At 41.9% G+C, this 18805-nt stretch overlaps 1 protein-coding gene across 2 annotated transcripts in view; it reads right to left on the bottom strand.

Annotated features, from left to right (window-relative positions):
* Nucleotides 1-248: 248 nt before the first annotated feature.
* Nucleotides 249-18805, bottom strand: part of LOC122575392 (headcase protein) — a 163642-nt gene continuing 145085 nt past the window's right edge. Inside the window, exons 5-6 of one of the 2 annotated variants that reach the window (XR_006319413.1) lie at nt 16202-18480; nt 249-16088 (exon numbers count right to left, since the gene is read on the bottom strand). Coding sequence is in view for 1 of the 2 variants with exons in the window: in XM_043744244.1 (XP_043600179.1) it covers nt 18307-18480 (174 nt within the window). In the remaining variant the exon portion in view is untranslated. Of the gene's footprint in view, nt 18481-18805 lie in introns of both variants that reach the window. The other variant, XM_043744244.1, reaches the window with a different exon arrangement.

Here is an 18805-nt window from a genome sequence, read left to right as displayed (position 1 = left end):
CGAATAGATAGAGCAAGATTAAAAATCGGAAACGTTCGTGTTTTTATATCCCTACGGAGCGGAGCTGCATGCAAATAGACACACCGAATTCTAGCTACGATTATCGAGTTCGTCATCCTCGAAGCTTGCTTCTCCTATACACACGACTATAGACCATCCTGTCCGTTTCGATGCACACTGTCCTTCCTTCTATCCGCGGCGACATTACCGTGTACCAATCTCACTTAAGACACTAGCCTGGTAGATCGTTTCGAGAGAATTTCGCGAAACCGGCTACCATCGTATCTCTTCCCCCGTGGTTGTGTTGCCTGTTTTTTTTTTTTCTTTTTTTCTTTCTTTTTTTCGTTTCCCAAACCGTGGGGGACGAAGACGTTCGAAACTTGCTTCGTACGTCGCAGGGATTGAGAATTACGTTGGCCCTGGAAACCTTCGAGTTGGGTTCAAGTTTTCGATATTTCCAGCCGCTTGACCTCTCTCCTCGCTTTCTCGAGAGCGTCGTCGCTAGACTTTTTACTTCACCTCGGGACATCGTCGTGGGATTCTTCTTCAAGTTTGAATTGTGACGAGGGAAATCTCAATTTCTCAGTATTCTAATGTCCTCGCGGCCTGATACATCGGTTTCGATAAAACGTTATAGATCGAACAATTTCTGATATTTTGGATCATTTTGCAGTCTTTGGTTTCGAATAAATCGCCGAATGCAAGTTGGAAGAAACTTGGTTCCCATGGCGCGCGTAACGAGCAATCCCTGGGACGTCATACCTGAGAGAATTCGGGCTAAATCGAGATAAATCGGGCGAAGCCGCGCCTTAAGTGCTAATGGCAGTCTAGATCGTTAACGTACAGGTATGCGTATGCTCGTTAAATGTATACAATAATATATGTTATACGTATCGTACCTCGTTTAATACGTAACACGTTTGAAATGAGACCTAACTCTAGATAAGTATACGGTACATACACCATATAATATAATAGATCATTTGTTAATTTTAGATCGTCGTAATATACTCATACCACCAGGGGAAAACATCGTTAAACGTTTACTCTCTTCCTCTTAATATTACCTTTTCCTTTTCTCGTTAAGCATTCTCACGTTTCTTTCGCTCTCTCACGCCGTATTATTTTTCACTCGAGCAAGCATACCGATTTCCGCCGCCCTTTCTCGTAAACTCACACACGCAAATTCTCATTTACACTAATCTACGATCGATCTGACTGTCACTCGTTTCTCTTCTGTCTCGCGTCGTCTTCCTTGTTGCTGCTTCCTTGCGTCAATATTCCATTCGTCGCTCGAATATAATTACTTTTGTTAGAAAAATTTGTACTCTCATAGGGGAGGTATAGAGAAGACCTCGGACTCTGTCTCTCGCCATCGAATTCCGAGCAATTTTCACTGTGAATCCTCTCATCGATAAACGATTATCGATCGACGCGGTAGCTCTGCCAGATTTTTCAACTCGTCGATATCCACTTCAGACCGCTCGAATATCGGTAAATTAGCTCCGAATTCATTGAGCGGGAGACAGCCAGGTCGACCAAACGAAACGCTCCTCCGTTGCCACGGCCGACCACGAAGAACGAGGACCATCATTGCAAGAACGTGGCGTTCAATTAAAGCTCACAATCGCGGACCAGCATATTCTTTTATTCATTGTCCTGCCGTATAAACGGACGAATCCCTTTTTTCGCTTCTCCGTTTCCGTTCTTCGTGATAAAAAGGAAAACAGCTAGTCTTTGTTCCCTCTGCTCGCGAGTCCAGGCTCTTCCTTTTCTCTTTCATTTCTTTTTTTTCTTTTTTTTTTTCTTTTTTTTTTCCATTTGCACAGCACTCGAGACGTCTGCCAATTAAATTAAATAGTGTCGAGTAAGGATGGACGAATGCTCCTCGAAGCAACGATTCAAAATAAAGGTATTAATATGTCCCTTCTGTTTTCTGGCTCACAGCTTCCGTCCTTGCGACTCGTGTCTCTTTCTCCGGCGTTCTTCATTTGTAATGCAATGATCGTCACTCTTGAACCAGAGGGAGCGTTTTACACAAAGTGGCTCGAGTCGATGTTTCTCCTCGTGGTCGGCGACCAACGGGCATCGGATTTCGTTTCCCTTCACTCTTTCGCTCGCCATCGTCTCTGTATCTTTTCTTTCTCCTCTCTTTCTCCCTCTTTGTTCTCCCGTGTCGAAAAAAAGGTGTAGAACGCGGTGGAACGGAAAGGAAAGCTATAGCGTTGGTCTGTTGGCCAACGAGAATTCGTTCGGACAAGGGCTTCCGGAATACGATTTCGTCAACGGAGCTTTCTATACATATACACGGGTACACGAAAGAATTCGAATACTATTTTCCACGAAACGTACGTTTGTAATAAACATCTCGTAATTTCTATATACATCGTTCAAATTGGTCTCGAACTTTGCCAATATCGTCGCAACAATAGCAATGAAATTTTAAAACGTCGTGTATAACACACGCGATATAGAAGTAAAAAGTTTTGCGGTGAATGATCAAAGACTTTCGTGAGCCGGTGTATACCATTTTTCTCTTTTATATTTTATTCTTGGCGGGCTGCAAATTCACCGATGGGTTAAGATCCTTTCGTTTTTCACACTCATTCGCCACTCATTCGAGATCGCTGATCACCGCGGCGGCGCATTCAAGTCGTTCTCGTCTTTCACTGCTCCTTTCAAGAATAAAATCTTTTCGCTCGATTAAATCGCTTCGACTCGTTCTTTAATTCCAAGCAACGATCGATCGGACGATTTACAGGATCTTTCTTTCTCTTTTCATCGCTGATTGATTTATCGCGACGTGAACGCGCCGACGTTTTTCAGCTATTCGCAAGCTACACGAAGAAATGGGGGATAGCTTCGATCGAGTATTTAATTACTACGAGCAAAGGGTAACCTACGAGTTATGTATACACGAGTCTCGCCGCTTAGAAGCGCCTGGGCTCTTCTCTTCCTCCTCGAGAAAGGATTATCATCTTCGCGAAGGTTGCGCGTGCGATACAGGCAGGTGGGATATATCTCGTCTAACCTCTACGATCGAAACAGCAAATAGCGATTATAGTTACGTACGTCTTAATACAATTAACTGCGTGTATATATTGCATTATATATCGAACGCGCGTTAGTTCGAAGGATAATCGATCGAAACGTCGTTACGATTGCTTCTTCCTTCGTCGAAGATTTCCTTGGGAAAGTCTCGCGTAAATTTCATCTTTCTTTCTTACATATCCGATCATTTATCGTGTTTAAACCAACGATTCGATCAAATTTCTCGTTTACGTTATTTTTATTCCATTTTTCTCCTTAACAAGAAACTAAAAGAAAGAAAGGAACCGCGATAGATTGTTTCGGCACTGCTTCATCGTTTATCACCGTCCTAAGCGCGTTATAAATAAAAAGCTATCCGTTTTAAAGAGTCTGACGATCGAATTTAACAAAAAAAATGAAAAATGACAAACGTTTAAATGAAACGACGATAACGACGAATACCAGAAAGATCTTAATTCGCGAGACATCCTAATCTCTCGAGGCAGAAGTTTCGTACGACGCATGACCGCGCTCTTCCTTATACATTTCACGTACATCGATACAGAAATATTTCCGTCAATGAGACAGCGAGCTTACCCTGACAGACAAACGCACTGAGTCCGATAGAAGAATTTCGTACAAGCCTTAAACGTTAAGAATGGTGTATCGCTTTCGAATACCACGTAGCCAATCATGGATCTCCGAAGCGTCTTTTTCTCTCGAGTCACTTCACCCCGTTTAAAAATCGAAATCTTTACTCGATACTTGAACATGTCAATAGTATAAAAAAGTTTAGCGACGAAAGAAAGAGGACAGTAGAGGCGCAACAGGACTAAATTGAAACGACTCGTTAGAATATTTTCGTGAAAATCGCTCGAGAGAAGCAACACGCTTCGTGGAAAAATGTTTTCTTTTTTTAACCACTACGAACGAGTCTTCTAGACGTTGATTTCCGATGGAGCGGCAATTTTACGAATCTCGCATCTCTCTTTCTTTCCCTCCTCTTTTCAATTTCCTCAATTTCCCATGCCTCGACAAGTCTTCGTCCCATTTTATCTCTTTTCTCCTTCACTTTCTTTCCTCTTCGTTATCCTTGCTTTGAAGCACCCTCTGTCAGTTGTCCCGTTTGGTCCGCACTACCAGCATTGATTATTTTGTTGCTTTCGCAATGCACAAGAATGCTTGTGTTTTACTATGATTCCTTATTACTCGTTTTTTAAAACATTTTTTCCTCCTTCGCCATACTTCCTTTTTCCTGATTTTAGATCCGTTTTTCCATTCCTTTCTATATGCCCTCCGATCGGTCACTCCCCTCCTTCCGGCCTTCACGTTACTTTACAATCGACATTAATTAACGAATTAATTAGTACAAGCTAAACACGCGTTAGAAGAATTATACAACTAGAAGAAAACGCGGGCTTCGCGATTGGTACTCGTTTTTCCACAGAATTCGTTCAACTTCATTCTTCTTTTCCTCTCACTCTCTCTCTCTCTCTTTCTCTCTCTTTTTCTCGCCACGTAATACGCATTGTGCTTGTTTTCGTATTATCCTTCGTTCAATTTCAGAATGAATTCGGTGAGTTATTCGACTCGAGGAGCATAAGCGTGTTAACTGTTTCTAATTTCTTGAAGAAATACGCGAATTCGATGGTCGTTTCTCCTCTTCGCCACCCTTTTCCGTTTCAAAGGGAACCTCCTCCTCCTCACGCGGACGAATTGAAAAGTTCGATCGCACGTGTGAAAGGGCTGAACAGAGGCGAACACCTCGATCAAAGTTTTTCTCGGAAGATCTCGAAAGCATCTTTCTCGTCTTCTCCTTCTTTTTTTTTTTCCTGTGGCGTGTCTTTTAACTTCTTTTTAAGAAGATGTTTATCTTTTTTCCTCCCTCCTTGTCAAGTTCCCAATCTTCTTTTTCATTCGTATCTTTCTCTTTCTCCTCTTGTCAACAGCTACTAATTTATGTTACGCGACGCGGTTATACGCTTAAACTAAACTTAACACGAGCTATAAATCCTAGCGCGTTTTAAAGAACGTACGACCCTTTTTGCCCGATCTCGTTTCCTGATCGCCTCGGCGATCGCTTAAAAAAATAGGGTACAAAAATTATTCATCTAAATTTCGAAAGCCTTATCCGAATACTACGCGAAGTTTTTTCGTTTCTTTTTTTTTTCTTTTTTACTTTTCTCTCAGAATTTCCTTTTCTTAACCCCCCGCTTAATAAACACAGCCGAATAAAAATGCCCCGACTTCGAATTACGATTCACTCTAACCAAAATTCGTTACGAGATCCTCGATCACACGCGATGTTATTTTATCGATTATTCGATTCGACGATTCTTGTTTCTTTTCGAAATACGTATAAAAAAGACTACCCTAAACACGACACGTAGATTATGGTAATTATTACAATTTTTTCTCACCGATATAAAAAAAGGAGATTGCTTATCGTTTTCACGCGGAAGACTCTCCGCCCTTTCGCTTCTCTCTTTTTTTCTGTCCATCGTCGTATTCTTTTAAATGACTTTCCGCAATGACCGATAGAAAAACGCCGAGTATCCTATGAAACGAGCTCGCTGTTCGGATCCACGCGACTATCCGCGCGCGTAAAAACGGAACGACTGAAAGGAAACAAAAAATACACGTCGCTGAATTGGTGTCGATATTCCACGGTGATATTTCCGCGCTGTCGCCTCTCTTTCTCCCTCTTCTTCTTACAACCGAGTGCAAAATCTATGTCGCAGTCTTACACACGCAAGGTGTCGTGACGTATACGCTGGAAAAACCGTATTACAAATACACACGTGCAAGCTTACGCTTGGTGCTTCGTGTCACTCTGAAAATTTCGCTCGTGTCAGCTTCACGCTTAAAATCTTCAATTGCCGATTTGAAGAAAAATCGATGTTCTCTTCGATATTTATTCTCTCCGCCTCGACTCTGTTACTTTATTGCGATTCTACGGCTCTACGATTAAGAACAAATTACGAATTATCATCGAAAACATCGATCATGATTGAGGAGAGAATTTTCAGAGTATTTCTCTACGTTGGTGCGAAGAACTCTGCCGAGAGGACTATACTTAGAGACACGGCAGAAGAAAGTACTACTAACAAGGGAATTGGTTAGCGATACACACGATTACATACATGTATATACGTAAGACTATATGTATACACACACAGAGTAAAACGCGATTAAATGTACGTAGGGGAAGGGAGTAGTAGGTGATTATAGCACATCCACACGCCATTCAGACACATTGGTTTACCCCTTGAGGAAATTGCCTGTAAACGGGTTTCGATACTTCGGGGCGGCCTACCAACTAACGATTAATTACGCGTCTCCACTGTGAAAGCTTAATTACGATCGTTGCACGCGCGTATCCATTATCTTGCTTCATCCAAATATCTCTTCACCCTTTCTTGCTCGTGCTTTTCCGCACCTTCGTCTCGTTCCTCGAGTGTCCATTGGTGAAAAGCAAACTTTCAAAAGAAAAAAGCGAGAATATCCTTGCGTCGTTGTATCCGTGTAATAGAATACAAGAACCGTCGTAGAGTCTTGGAGTCGTGGATTTCAAGGAAATCTCATTCTCGATGGAAGAGTTTGTATTCGAAGATTTTCTCCCTTTTTAAATACATCGAGCTTCCATAAGACACTCGAGGGGGACATTAGCGCGGAACGGTGGCACGAGGGTAAAAATCGAACGCCAGTCACTAGCCCTGACTCGAGAGAATCTAGATGAAGACGCCATAACGCAGAGAATGGAAAACGAAAACGAAGCGAAAATTGAACCGTCGTTCGCGACGAGTAATAGAAGCCGTGTACGAGTTTATGTATCTGTACGTGTATATGTATTTTCTGTGTTCTTTCGTTCTCTCTTCTCTATGGAATTTTTCGTTGCTTTCATTCCCACCATAACGAGACTCATTCACTCTCTTGCTCTCTCCTTGCGATCGATTGGATCACGGCTCGTAAAAACCGGGCCATCCACGCGCGGTGGCTGAAACGAAACGAAGACACGGGTGAAAGGGAATAAATGGAAACTGGGAGGACCAACGACGATTCGAAGGAACGAACGGAACGAAGGTGAAACGCGAAGAGCCGTGAACCAATTGTCTACGCAGCTACACGTCGATTAACTCATCGATCCTCCATCCGCGATATCGGTTTGCATATCCACCTTTCTCTCTCTCTCTCTCTCTCCCTGTCTCTCTTTTGTCTGTTTTGCGTTTTCGTTCGTTTGCTCCATCTCGTTCTTAGAAGAAACCGCGAAATGTCGAAACCTCTGTCCTCTGAATTTTTAAGCTTTTTAATTATTTCCTTTATTTTTATTTTATCTCGTTCTCTTCGTGTAAAAGGTACATTGTACAATATGTCGATACCTTTGATCATTTTTTCAAAGTTATAGCTTATATGATCTCTTTTATTCCTTTCTCTTTTTTTTTTTTAATTTTAAAACAAGAGGAAGCAAACGAGAAGCAGGTGTTATAGGTTAAATAACAACATTATGTTCCTATGTACATTTGTACCTTAGCCAACCTATCTCCAATCGACTCGATAATGGCCGGGCTCCCAGGATTAGTGAACTTTCAGGTCTTTCCGAGCTCCTTCCGAGATTCGTCTACAGAGGGGAAACACCAGCTTCTTGAGAAATCACCTTCACGATATACATATACATTCGTTACACGGCCAAAGAAGAGAATGCTCGATATACGTTTTTCCTTTTTATGGTTGAGCAAATTTGGACTGTAGGTTCAAGAAGTTGTTCGCAAAAGCTTCGAAAAGTGATATTTCCAACAGCAACCCGTTCAACGTGATTTGGCACCCGATATACACGCTTCCACCACCGTATGACATATTCCGTCAGTTCACCGTGAAAAATCGTAGATCCCGCTCGATTCGCTGGGAGCCCGGTTCTTTCTTAGAGTGTGAAAGACAGCCGGTGTGTGTATTATTTGCGTGGTCGGCGATCGTCGGCCTTGCCTCCCGATCAACCTCTCGATATAAAAATCTTTCTCTAAAAAACGCGCCAAAGAATTCTTTTCGCTGGGACACGTCCGTGACTGGACGAAAAAGGGGGGTGTGTGGGTTGTTTCAAATAGGTACGTCGTGTAATCTCTCGAGAAGTAAAAAAACCTTCCTCTTTTCATCTTTCGATCTCTCCTCTCTGTCTTCCCACTTTTTTTTTTTAATCCTCCCTTCTTTCTACTTTTCCTAAGCCCTCGTTACTTCGATAATAAACTTTCTTTCTTTCTCGCTTTTTTTTTCTTTTTTTCTTTTTCTTTTTTCTTTTTTTTTTTTTTAAGGATCAACGGTAGGATTATTATAATCGCGTCGAGAGACAAGGCGCGAAGAACAGGGTCAACGTAAACGCCGTCCGCGAGAAAAAACAAAATCGCTCTCCAGTAGCGCACTCGATAAAATTTCTTCGTCGTCCGTAACACGTTTCAGTATTATAACAACACCATATTTTTGGGCAATGTACATTTTAAATTACACGCATCAATTACAGGAGATCTCCATGGCATAATCAATCTTTTTTTATCTTCTTCATTTTCCCTAATACGCGCGCTCTCTTTCTCTCTCTCTCTCTCTCTCTCTCGCTCGCTCGCTCTCTCTCTCTCTCTCTATTTCTCTTTCTTTCACTCGTTCTCTTTTCATCGTCGTGTTGGGCGTGGAAAAAACAGTGGCCTCTGAATCAGCGTTTACAAAAAGGGAGGGAGTGAGATTTATAATCTGTCAAACTTAATCGGGGCTCGACACACGCGAAACCGAAAGGATTTTTTCCACAGGGGGAGGATTATGTATAACCAATCGCGTCTTCCTTGCTTGTCTTTCTCGTCTCAACTCGCTTTCCCCGGATCATGGAACGACGCCCTTCCGGTTCCACGTTCGCGTTAATATTATCTTTTTTTCCTCTCCATCTTTCTCACTTTGTACGTCTTTCGATAAGGTCGCGTTCTGTCGATAGACAAGTGGCGCGATTCGGTTAAATGCTTCTTTTTCTTCTCCTCTTTTCAGTTTCTTTTTTTTCTTTTTATTCTCTTTATCTCTCCATTTAACGTTCAACCCTCTCTCACACTGCATTCTCGTCGTGCATAGAATCGCTCTAACGTCTTTCGCTCTCGTTCGTTCTGCTCCCATTCATACCCTCGCTCTTTCCACGTCTCTGCGCCTGAAAATAACCGGGCTGGAAAACGAGAAAAACGCTCGACCCCGCGGGCACGTCGATCAAACTTTGACCAACATCTTTTACAACCCGATGGACGATACACAACGCGCCTTCTAATAATTTAATTAATAACTTGAGGTAATTAAGGTATCCGTAGTTTTTCATGAATCTCGCCGCCTTACTTCGATCAATTTCGAAGAAAAACCCTCAGAGACGTACCCGCGACTCTCGCGACTAAAACTAGACGCCAGACGAATGTTCATAGTCGATGGAACCTAATTTAGAAACGCGTGTTAAAAGGTACCTAAATGTCGAACAATCACGATCGAGCCGTGGCGCGTTCGACTCAATGGACAACAGGATCGCCAAACGAAAATCAAAGAGAAAAAATAATATAGAAAGGAGAATCGTGTTATTCTCTGCACAATGGACTCATCGATCTGTCGTTCGCGAACGGAGCGGCAAAGTAAAGAAAAATCAATCACCGTACAGATTCGAGATGCTGAACGAGCTTGAAATTCGCGCGACAGCTGCCGCGTTGTTCGTTCGTCTCTGTGATTGGAAACTAATTAAAAATATCTCTAAGAAACCTACGATGCGATAGCGATAAATCGTACTCGACTACGAGCGATCATCGACGCCGTGGAAACGGACGTCGTCGTACGATGAGTCGAGGAATAAATCAAAGGAGTAGTACATCTCGTTGTAGACCTACATATTATTCTATGCAGAAGCGAAAATTAAATGAAATCTGCTCGGAAGAAAACTAAAGCGATACGGCTACGATCTTTAAACGATTGGAAAAAAGTGTTCAAAGATGTGTCGATGGATCGTCGTTCACTGTTTTATTCCAATCGTTCGGTGCAATAAATCGAGCATTCTATTTAACCGCGACTCGACGCTGGAGGGCGTCGATTTCTTGTATCGATCACAAAAAAGTATCACCATTTCGCGTGCACCCCTTTCTACCCCCTGTGTCTTCCGTACGACTTCGCAAAATATTTCTTCCTAACTTAAAAGCAACTCGTATCCATCGATGGTAAAAGAATAAAATTTTTAAATTGAAAGGACATTCGCGAGGACCACTGAATCGGGCAACTAACAGTTGCAACGGAACGTCAATTAATTGGTTGCCCGTTTAAACGAAGAACGGGAGTGTGAAATGTAGAGATTTCAAGGAATCGAAAACATCTCGATGGATTTAAAAAAAAAAAAAGGAAAAAGGTGGTCGCACGGAAGAACTCTCGACGTCGCGTCGGCAGAAAGGGGAATGAAATTAAAAATGGACTAACGAGCGAGCCGGTGTGCTCGATGAAACGTTAACGAGGAGGCGCTGTAAGAAAAGCTCGAACGCGTTTCTGATCACGATCCACGCGGCTCGGCGATTTATAATTGCGACTACTGAAAGAACATCACCTGTGTACATATGTATAAATGTGTATGTATGTGTACTTAAGTGTTGGTATATCTGCTGTCCTTGTATATATATATATATATATTAGGTGTGTCGTGTTGGTTCGCGCGGCGCGCGTACTCATTCCAATGTATCGGTATACCTATGTATGCAGGTGTGTGCGTGTATGTGTGAGTGGGTGCGTGTATGTCACAGACGTAAAAAAAAAAACCGACTACAGTGAAAGATCGTGCGACGATTTTCTCCTATCAAACACGCACGTTGTTCCCCTATGTGATTCTCTTTAATTTCGATTAAATATCCCGACGTTTCATCTTTCTCAGGACTTTCAATTGTTTTCGTTTCTCTCGTCTACTTCTTAGTTTATTATTTCATGTTTTAGAATTTGTATATTATTTCTTTTTCTTTTTTTTTTTGTTAATTCTCCTTCAGCCGAACCATGGACGATTACAGAGGTACTCTTATTGTCTCTCGTACTTCGTATTTTTCCTGTCGTTTCGTTTGAAAGTTCACCGAGAAGATTAAAAAAAACAGAAAAAGGAAGAGAAAAACGAAGGATCATCGTACGTATTTGGTAAATCGCCGCCCGATCGTTTCACGCGTCCACCTCTCGTTTCCATATGAAACGTTGTACGTAGTTTAATCACTAAATAGATATACAAGACGTGTTTTTTTTTTCTTTATATTCCTAAGGAGAGCCGTACGAGCGCCTCGTACGAGCGATTCCCGCACGCAGACCTCGTACCGCGTTTATTCTGCTTCTTTATACATTTAATATGCGTGAATTCTGTTACCGTAGTGTAATGTCGTTTATGTATATATAATATATCGTCGTTTATGTATACCTATAGTTGTCTAGCACAGCTGTAAAGAGAACCTTACACACTAAGAGACAAAAAACCGATCCTTAAACGTAGAATTCATATATAATATTTCATATTTATTTTCATATATAATATATATATATATATATATATATATACTTCATCTTCTTATTAGATTATTTTAAATCGCGTGAATGTCCGCGTGAAAAAGAACGTCTCGAAGAACAACCGATATATAAATTGCAGGATAAAATTCTTTTTTCTTCTCGTTTCTTTCTCACCACCATCCTTTCTTCTATTCCTCTGTCGAGCATCCACAAATACGACACAGTAGCCTATCACTAGAACGATTCTCGATCGCTCGACAGTACGATTTCTCTTCGCCTTCCGTTTCTTTCGCGTTTCTCTTCTTTTCCTTTTCGTGGAAAATTCGTTCTTCTTCGGTTTCTCTGTTCGATAGAAGACGGTACAACGATCTTCTTAATTACGCTGTTTGAAACGATCGAGAAGAAGAATTCGCGGTATCGAGCGTCGAGCGATAACCGAGTTAGAGCCGAGTTTCTAAAATATTCAACGAAATTCAAGGATATCTCTTTGGGCGTCGACCGGCTGGCCAGCCGACGGGCGAAACGAAGAAAGTTCTCTTAACTAGAATCTGAAAACCGTCGTTTTCCAATAAACTTACATATTTATCGATGATTTCAAAACCTCTCCTCCTTCCTTACATCACCACCTCTTACCCTTCATAATGACTATATGCTAAACTCTATTCATAGTTCAACCATTCATAACCTCTCTCCTTTAATTCCCATCCTCAAGACCTTCGCAAAAAGAATTTCTTTTCTCGCGTTTGCTTCATTGTTAGCCCCCCTCCCCCCTTTGTTGTATATAATTCCCCAACCACATACAACCCTTAATCCCATCCCCTCAACGTGCCATATAGATGTGCTATTCGATTAATTATCATTAGAAGAATCCACGGACACGATTACGACAATCGACAAGACTCAGAGAAACCCGCGAACACGAGCGAAAAACCTTTCTTCTTTCTCCACACTTTGAAACACCTTTGTGGATGGTCTTTCGTTTCGAATAGTCTCGACCGTGTTCATGGACACGTTTCTCTGTTTCACTCGTCGTACTCTTTCTATAAAAACACCGACATAGAAAATCGTTCGCTCGATGGACGTCGCTGTACGAACGGATCGCGGGGGAAGATTCGAATCGTCGCGGCGAAGAACGCTTCATCAGCAGGCAACCGGATTTTCTTTCCTCGATCTTCCAACGATTATTGCATCGGCTAGCCGCGAGAGAAAGAAACAAGTTCCCGGCACGACCAAAGAATTCTCTGCTCCCGGGGTCGCGTGGATCGAGGTAGATTCGTCAACGGGAGAAAAATTGCGTGTAGTTTCTTGTAGTCGAGGAGAAGGCGATCGTCGCGAACGTGCATCGTTTCCTCCCTACCTGAAACCGCCCTCCGTTCGTCGACGAGCGTCACCGAGCATCGTGCGAAAGTAGAAAATCGTTACAGCGACTTTTACTCGGGGAATAAAAAAGGATTAGCCTAGCTTTAATGTTTAGCCTTAAGCAACTACAGAGCGAGTGCGTCATTATGCGTCGACGCATCATAGAGAAACTAATCGCGCTCTTACTACCGTCCGTTCCTTTTCTCCATTTATCGTTCATCCTCCTGTTGCAAGTTGCAGAATATTTTCTCCAAGTTGCTTGCTACGATTCCTCGATGCAGTTTCTTCCCTTAAACATTCTAGATATAGGTACGTCGACGCGTCGAAACTGACGAAATCTTTTTTACAAATCGAATCAGGTGCCTCGAACGTCGCGGTCCTTTCCACGATCGATCGATGCCGACTTTCTTTCAGAGATCGCGTGTTTCGAACGTGAGTTCGTAGCGTTTGTTTCTTCCAATAATTCGTACGAATCGTATAAAAGCGGTAGAATTCGTTTCTTTTAAATTAGTTCCACGTGATAACATATCGAAGCCAATTAGTTGCGCCGACTGCTACTTTATCATTAGATAGCGAGTTACGCAGTTTGTTGAATATCGAGGTTAGTTTACTATAATTACGTTCTTCGCCTATGGGTCTGCGTATCTAAAGTTGAGAATCATAATGGTTTGCTAGTTTTCATAAAATAACGTTCTGCGTTTATCGTTGTGAAAAGTTCATTATATGTTTCTCGAGTCATGAAACTACATTGTGGTAAGTAACGAAAAATTTCGATCGAATTAATTACGAAACTAAAGGAATGACACGTTTAAAAATTGTAACACAAATAATTTTCGACAAACTTACATAGTACTATTCACCATTTTGTTTTTAATACCAATACATAGGTACTGACTGTATTACTCCGTCAATTGAATAATTGAATTACTATGGAACTTTTTATTCGTTTCGTAAGTATAAAAAGAAACAAAAGCATATCGTGTAATCTTGATCTACGTTGCTATGATTTTCGGTTCGGCATTTTAAAAAGTTCATCACGAACCAAGAGGAAAGAGAACTCGGTTGATCTTGCGATCTCGATGAAATCTCGAAGACGACGATCGATCGAAGGGACACGCGTTGCGATCGGCTTCTCGCGAAGAGGAATTCCACCACTGTTTCCTTCGTTCCTCCGTCGATCGACTCGCGATAGGAACTAAAAGTGAGCCGATGAATCTCCCGATATACGTATCGCAGGGCACCTATGGTGTTCAACGACGCGAACCACGTAGCGAAAATTGAAAACGGTAGGGAGTACAAAAAGTAGGCGCGCTCGCGCGCTTCGTGGCGCGAACAGAAGTTTCATATTTCTTTTGTTTCGCGCTTTCCACGCTCGAAAGGCGCGCGCGGAAAACACGCAGGAACAGAAAGTTCCTAGAACGTGTGCGCGCAGGATCGTCGCACACGCGAGCATGACGCGAGCTTCTCGCGTTTGAACCGAAACGAGGAACGAATCGCACACACGTGTAGCATTTTGTTATTTAGTTATACGTCTAGAATCACTGGGTATGAACAAAGAAGTAATAAAAACGAATATATCAACCACCACAGCTCCGAGATTATTTCTAATTGCTAAAATCGAGCATGAAATTTCTATGTGTGTTTGGGCTATACTTCGATGTAGCTTTTACGACCATACATGCGTATATCGGTGCTTATAAGTCACGGAATATTTGATATATCGTAGAATATGTGATGAAATCGCTGAATAAACGCGAATGAACGAAGAACTTTCGGGAGAAAGATTTACGAAAAAATATTCTGTTTTTACAAACGAATGTATAAAGAAGATACTTGAACTTGCTATCTAAAATTTATTCTTACTCGTCCAGGATTTATTAAGAAAGCATCGATTGATTTGAAATCATGCATTGATTTGAATAATGCAAAAAAGAAATTCTTCTTTAGGAACCGTTATAATTACCGATCCAAACGTGATTAACATTTAAAAAATTGGAACTAAAGCTTCCAAAACTTAATTCGCCACGTTTACCTGCGGCTCGTTTCTAAAAAAAAATTCCTCGATTACAAGATGAAGTTGATACGTTATCGATGTGTGTAATCCGTGTGTTTTACACGGAAAGCCATAAATTATACTACTTTTTTTTTCTAAGATTTTACATCGAATTTACTTTATCAGAATTGTTTAAAATTAGCAAATATCCTGCGACTTATAAACGAAAGTGTACCCTTGATAACCAGATGAAAAGCGAGGAAGCTAAGAAAATCGGGTTTCGAACATCTATGGGAAAGATTCACAGACTCGCAGTTACTTGTTTTCCTATTTCCCTTCCATTCTCTCACAATCTTTCTTCCCGCTATTTGGCACTCTGAGAAAAACGTAACGAGAGACGATCCTCCAACAACTCCATCTTCTCCTCTGTTCGTTCCCGTCTGTGTGCGTTTGTCTGTGTCTCTCGACTGCTTAGACGCAGAGGCTTGCTCGCGACACGACAAAAGCGAACGATAAAAAGGAAACGAAGAAAACTGAACGAGAAACGCGGTTTCGTCGCGTGGCAAAATCGGACGACGGTGATGATAACGCACTCTTCGGCTCGTCGTATTCGGCTACCCAAAAAGGAAGTGTTCCACGCGGACATAATGTACTTCTATTTATCCCCGAATACACGTGTGCATTCAGAGAACTAGCGCGTTCTCTTGTACAAATATTCTTATCCCATTCTTCTCTTTTTTTTCCTTTTTTTCTTTTTTTTTTTATTTTTTCCCTCTTTAATCCCTCTATGTCTCTCGTTCTTTCTCGCCCCTTCCACTCGTACACAGAAAACGTTTTCAGCAATTTGTGCACCCCTTTCTCTACCTTCTGGTTCGTTCGCTCTGATCCCATGTCTTACTCTCACTCGCTGATATTCTCATAGATCAAATCGTCGTATAGTGTGTGCTCGGTTAAATGAAGCCCGCCACCGTAACAGCCTCGAACATTTCTCGAACGAACGAAGAAAAGTGAAAGAAAAGCACGTAAAAAACGAAACAACCTTCTCCTTCTTTTTCTCCTTCTTCGTATATATTTATTCTCGCGCTATCAGACGAAGAGAAAAGAATCTCGTGGCGAGATCGAGCAACGAAGACGAGAAAATGGTTCGTGAAAGGCGTCAGGCAACGGGGTTCACGGGGTCCTCGCTAAAAACCTGTACGGGACACAATATAGAAATCTCCTAAATATTCTTCCCGGCGTACGAATGGATTAAGTATACTTTTAAATCGAAATAACGTAAAGAAGGTACACGATCGACTATACTACCTTGGGAAAACGGTGGGCGGTCTTCTGTTTGTGGGACGGCCGCTATTGATGGACAGCAACGACCAGCATCGCCAGAAAAACGAAGATTTTATTTCTTCTTTCTTTTTTTTTTTTCTTCGCTCCCTTCTTTCACGCTGTCATCCATTCTCGTATTCTCTCCCTCTCTTACAGACGCTTCGTTCTTTCTCGCTTACGTTCTATACCATTCTTTCACAGGCTTTCACGAACGAACCTGCATATGGCTCGTTCTTCTCTTTTTTTTTCTCTCTCCCTCTCGTTCTCTCCCACTTAATTACGTATTTACACTGGCTACTTCGGGCGCCCACAGCTTTCGACCACCCTTCGGGAGTATTTCCAACGTTGTGAAATTGAAACGAAAGAGGGAGGGAAAAGTATTAGGGGATCGAGGAGAGCAAACGAGGCTCTGTTTTCATCTGTGGTAAACCAGTCGTACGTTTCGAGTTATCGAAAAAGGGAGCGAAATATATAAGGATGAAGTTAAAGGATCGAAATTTAGGAAGAGAGAATGGTCTCGAGGGCGGAAGATCGCTGGGCGCCCGGCCGTTCAACGTGAAAACCCATCGAATGAGTCGTAGATCCTTAAACAAAATCAACATGGCCGCCATAAACGTATAAACTAATAAAATGTAAAAAAAACAACGTTCTCGATTATCTAAGTAACAAACGATAGTTCATTATCTCTTCCCCCTTTTCGTTTCGAAGTGACCATTTTCTTCTTTTTCTTTTTTTCTTATTTTTTTTCTTTTTTATGTTTGTTTCTTATACATACCTACGTAATATACAGGAAAGTTAGACCATTTTTTTTTCTTTTTCTTTTTAGCATTCTGCGTATCTCGATCTATACTTATCTGCAATTCGTAATTTTTGTTTCTTCGTTATCTTCTTCTATCCCTCCAGTTAACGCAATTCAACTATGGGACGCGAGGGACGATTCTTATAAAAAAATCGCTGCTCGATACGAAACGCGGCAACTGACGATAATCGACGACGTATCGATCACGTTCGACCTTTTTAAACCTAATTGTTCGACTTCCCTAAAGCTAACAAGATTTCCTCGAACGACTAATTTCCTTTATACACACGCCTATTCTATTCGCGACGATATTTAACTCGCATTTAAATTCGACTAATCGTATCTCTGCCAATACAGCACGAAGAATCATGTAAAGACACGTAAAGACGAACGAAAGAAAAGGAAAATGAAGGAAATTCACGCGCGTTTCACTAAACGTGGATTCCTACGCAAACTTTTGCTAACTTAAAGATCAATTCCACCAGAAACGTACTCCAGTTCTGGGATTTGTTGATTAATCTTACCAATAATACTGACGATAATCCTTGGCTCGAATTCTCGCCAAGAGTTGAAGCTCCGCCGAATCGATCGATACGCCGTCGAGATGCGTTGGTTCCCATGTCGTTCGATGGGATGAACTCGTCGTTGTGGCCCAAGTACTAGGTTTCCCTCGTCCCTCGCATTGAATTAACATAGATAAACCCTACTATATCGACATTTAGAAAGAAAAAAGCCTTAAACGGGAACTCGCCGGTAATGACCTTACACGTCCACTTTATACTCTCGATCTCAGGTTAATCGACATTTCGGCAAGATCCTGACACGTTCGTACGTAACATAAGGGAAAATCATTTTCTTGACTCGCTCGATTGATAACTGGAAACACATCGGCAATGTTCCCGAAAATCGGAACGCTCGAATGAGAAACTAAAAATTGATCGCTTCTTGTAAAAACAGAAAACAAAACTTGTTCTTGCCGAGAAAAATGAATAAAAGAGCGTAGAAAAAGCGAAGTGCCGAGCCTGAGATTTTTCACGCTCTTGTTGCTTTCTTCTCGCATTTTTCGTCTTCTTCTCCTTCTTCTTCTTCTTTTTTCTTCTTCGTCGTCGTTATCTTCTTCAGGTGGATGATAATCGTTTACAGGAAAGAATTAAAACGATCTGACGAGCGTGGGGGAGGGGGGGATGATCTAGAGCAAGGTCGCCCGGAGCAGGGAGATCAATGGATCGAAGAAGAGGGGACACGGGTCAGTCGCGATGCTTCGACGCCGGTTAGCTAAGTTCCCTAATGGTTACGGCCACTGGCTATAAAGCTGAAACTGCTCGCGGGTGAAGCAGATTGAGAGCGGTTTTACGAAGTGGGCGTCCACGGCTCGGCAATGCGGACACGCGAATACGCGGCTGTAGTCCGAGTAGAAATTGAGCCGCTGGTGCGGATAGATCAGTGGCTTCTGGCAGCTGTTGCACTGTAACAGACATTAGTATTTTTCCAACGTTTACTTGTGTAGATATATCCAAGTACCTACGTTAAAAGACCGTGAATACTTTCGTGCGCCGAAGTGTTTATCGGTTGAGTACCTGTTCACTGGCAGATTGAGTACCGAGAAACTCGAGAGTCGGATAACATATTTAGAGATACGATATTTAACACGATGGTGTCCCGAGTACTTGTTCGTTGGTGAATCGAATATCGGCACTCGTAAGAAGATGGATTTCAGCTTTTCATGACAGCTGCAGATAAAATAATTAATATTTTCGCGTCTTCGATAGCAGCATCCACCGTAGCCGATA

Source organism: Bombus pyrosoma, linkage group LG15 (assembly GCF_014825855.1).
Source record: "Bombus pyrosoma isolate SC7728 linkage group LG15, ASM1482585v1, whole genome shotgun sequence".
Taxonomy (NCBI): domain Eukaryota; kingdom Metazoa; phylum Arthropoda; class Insecta; order Hymenoptera; family Apidae; genus Bombus; species Bombus pyrosoma.
This window is presented reverse-complemented; position numbering and strand designations above follow the sequence as displayed.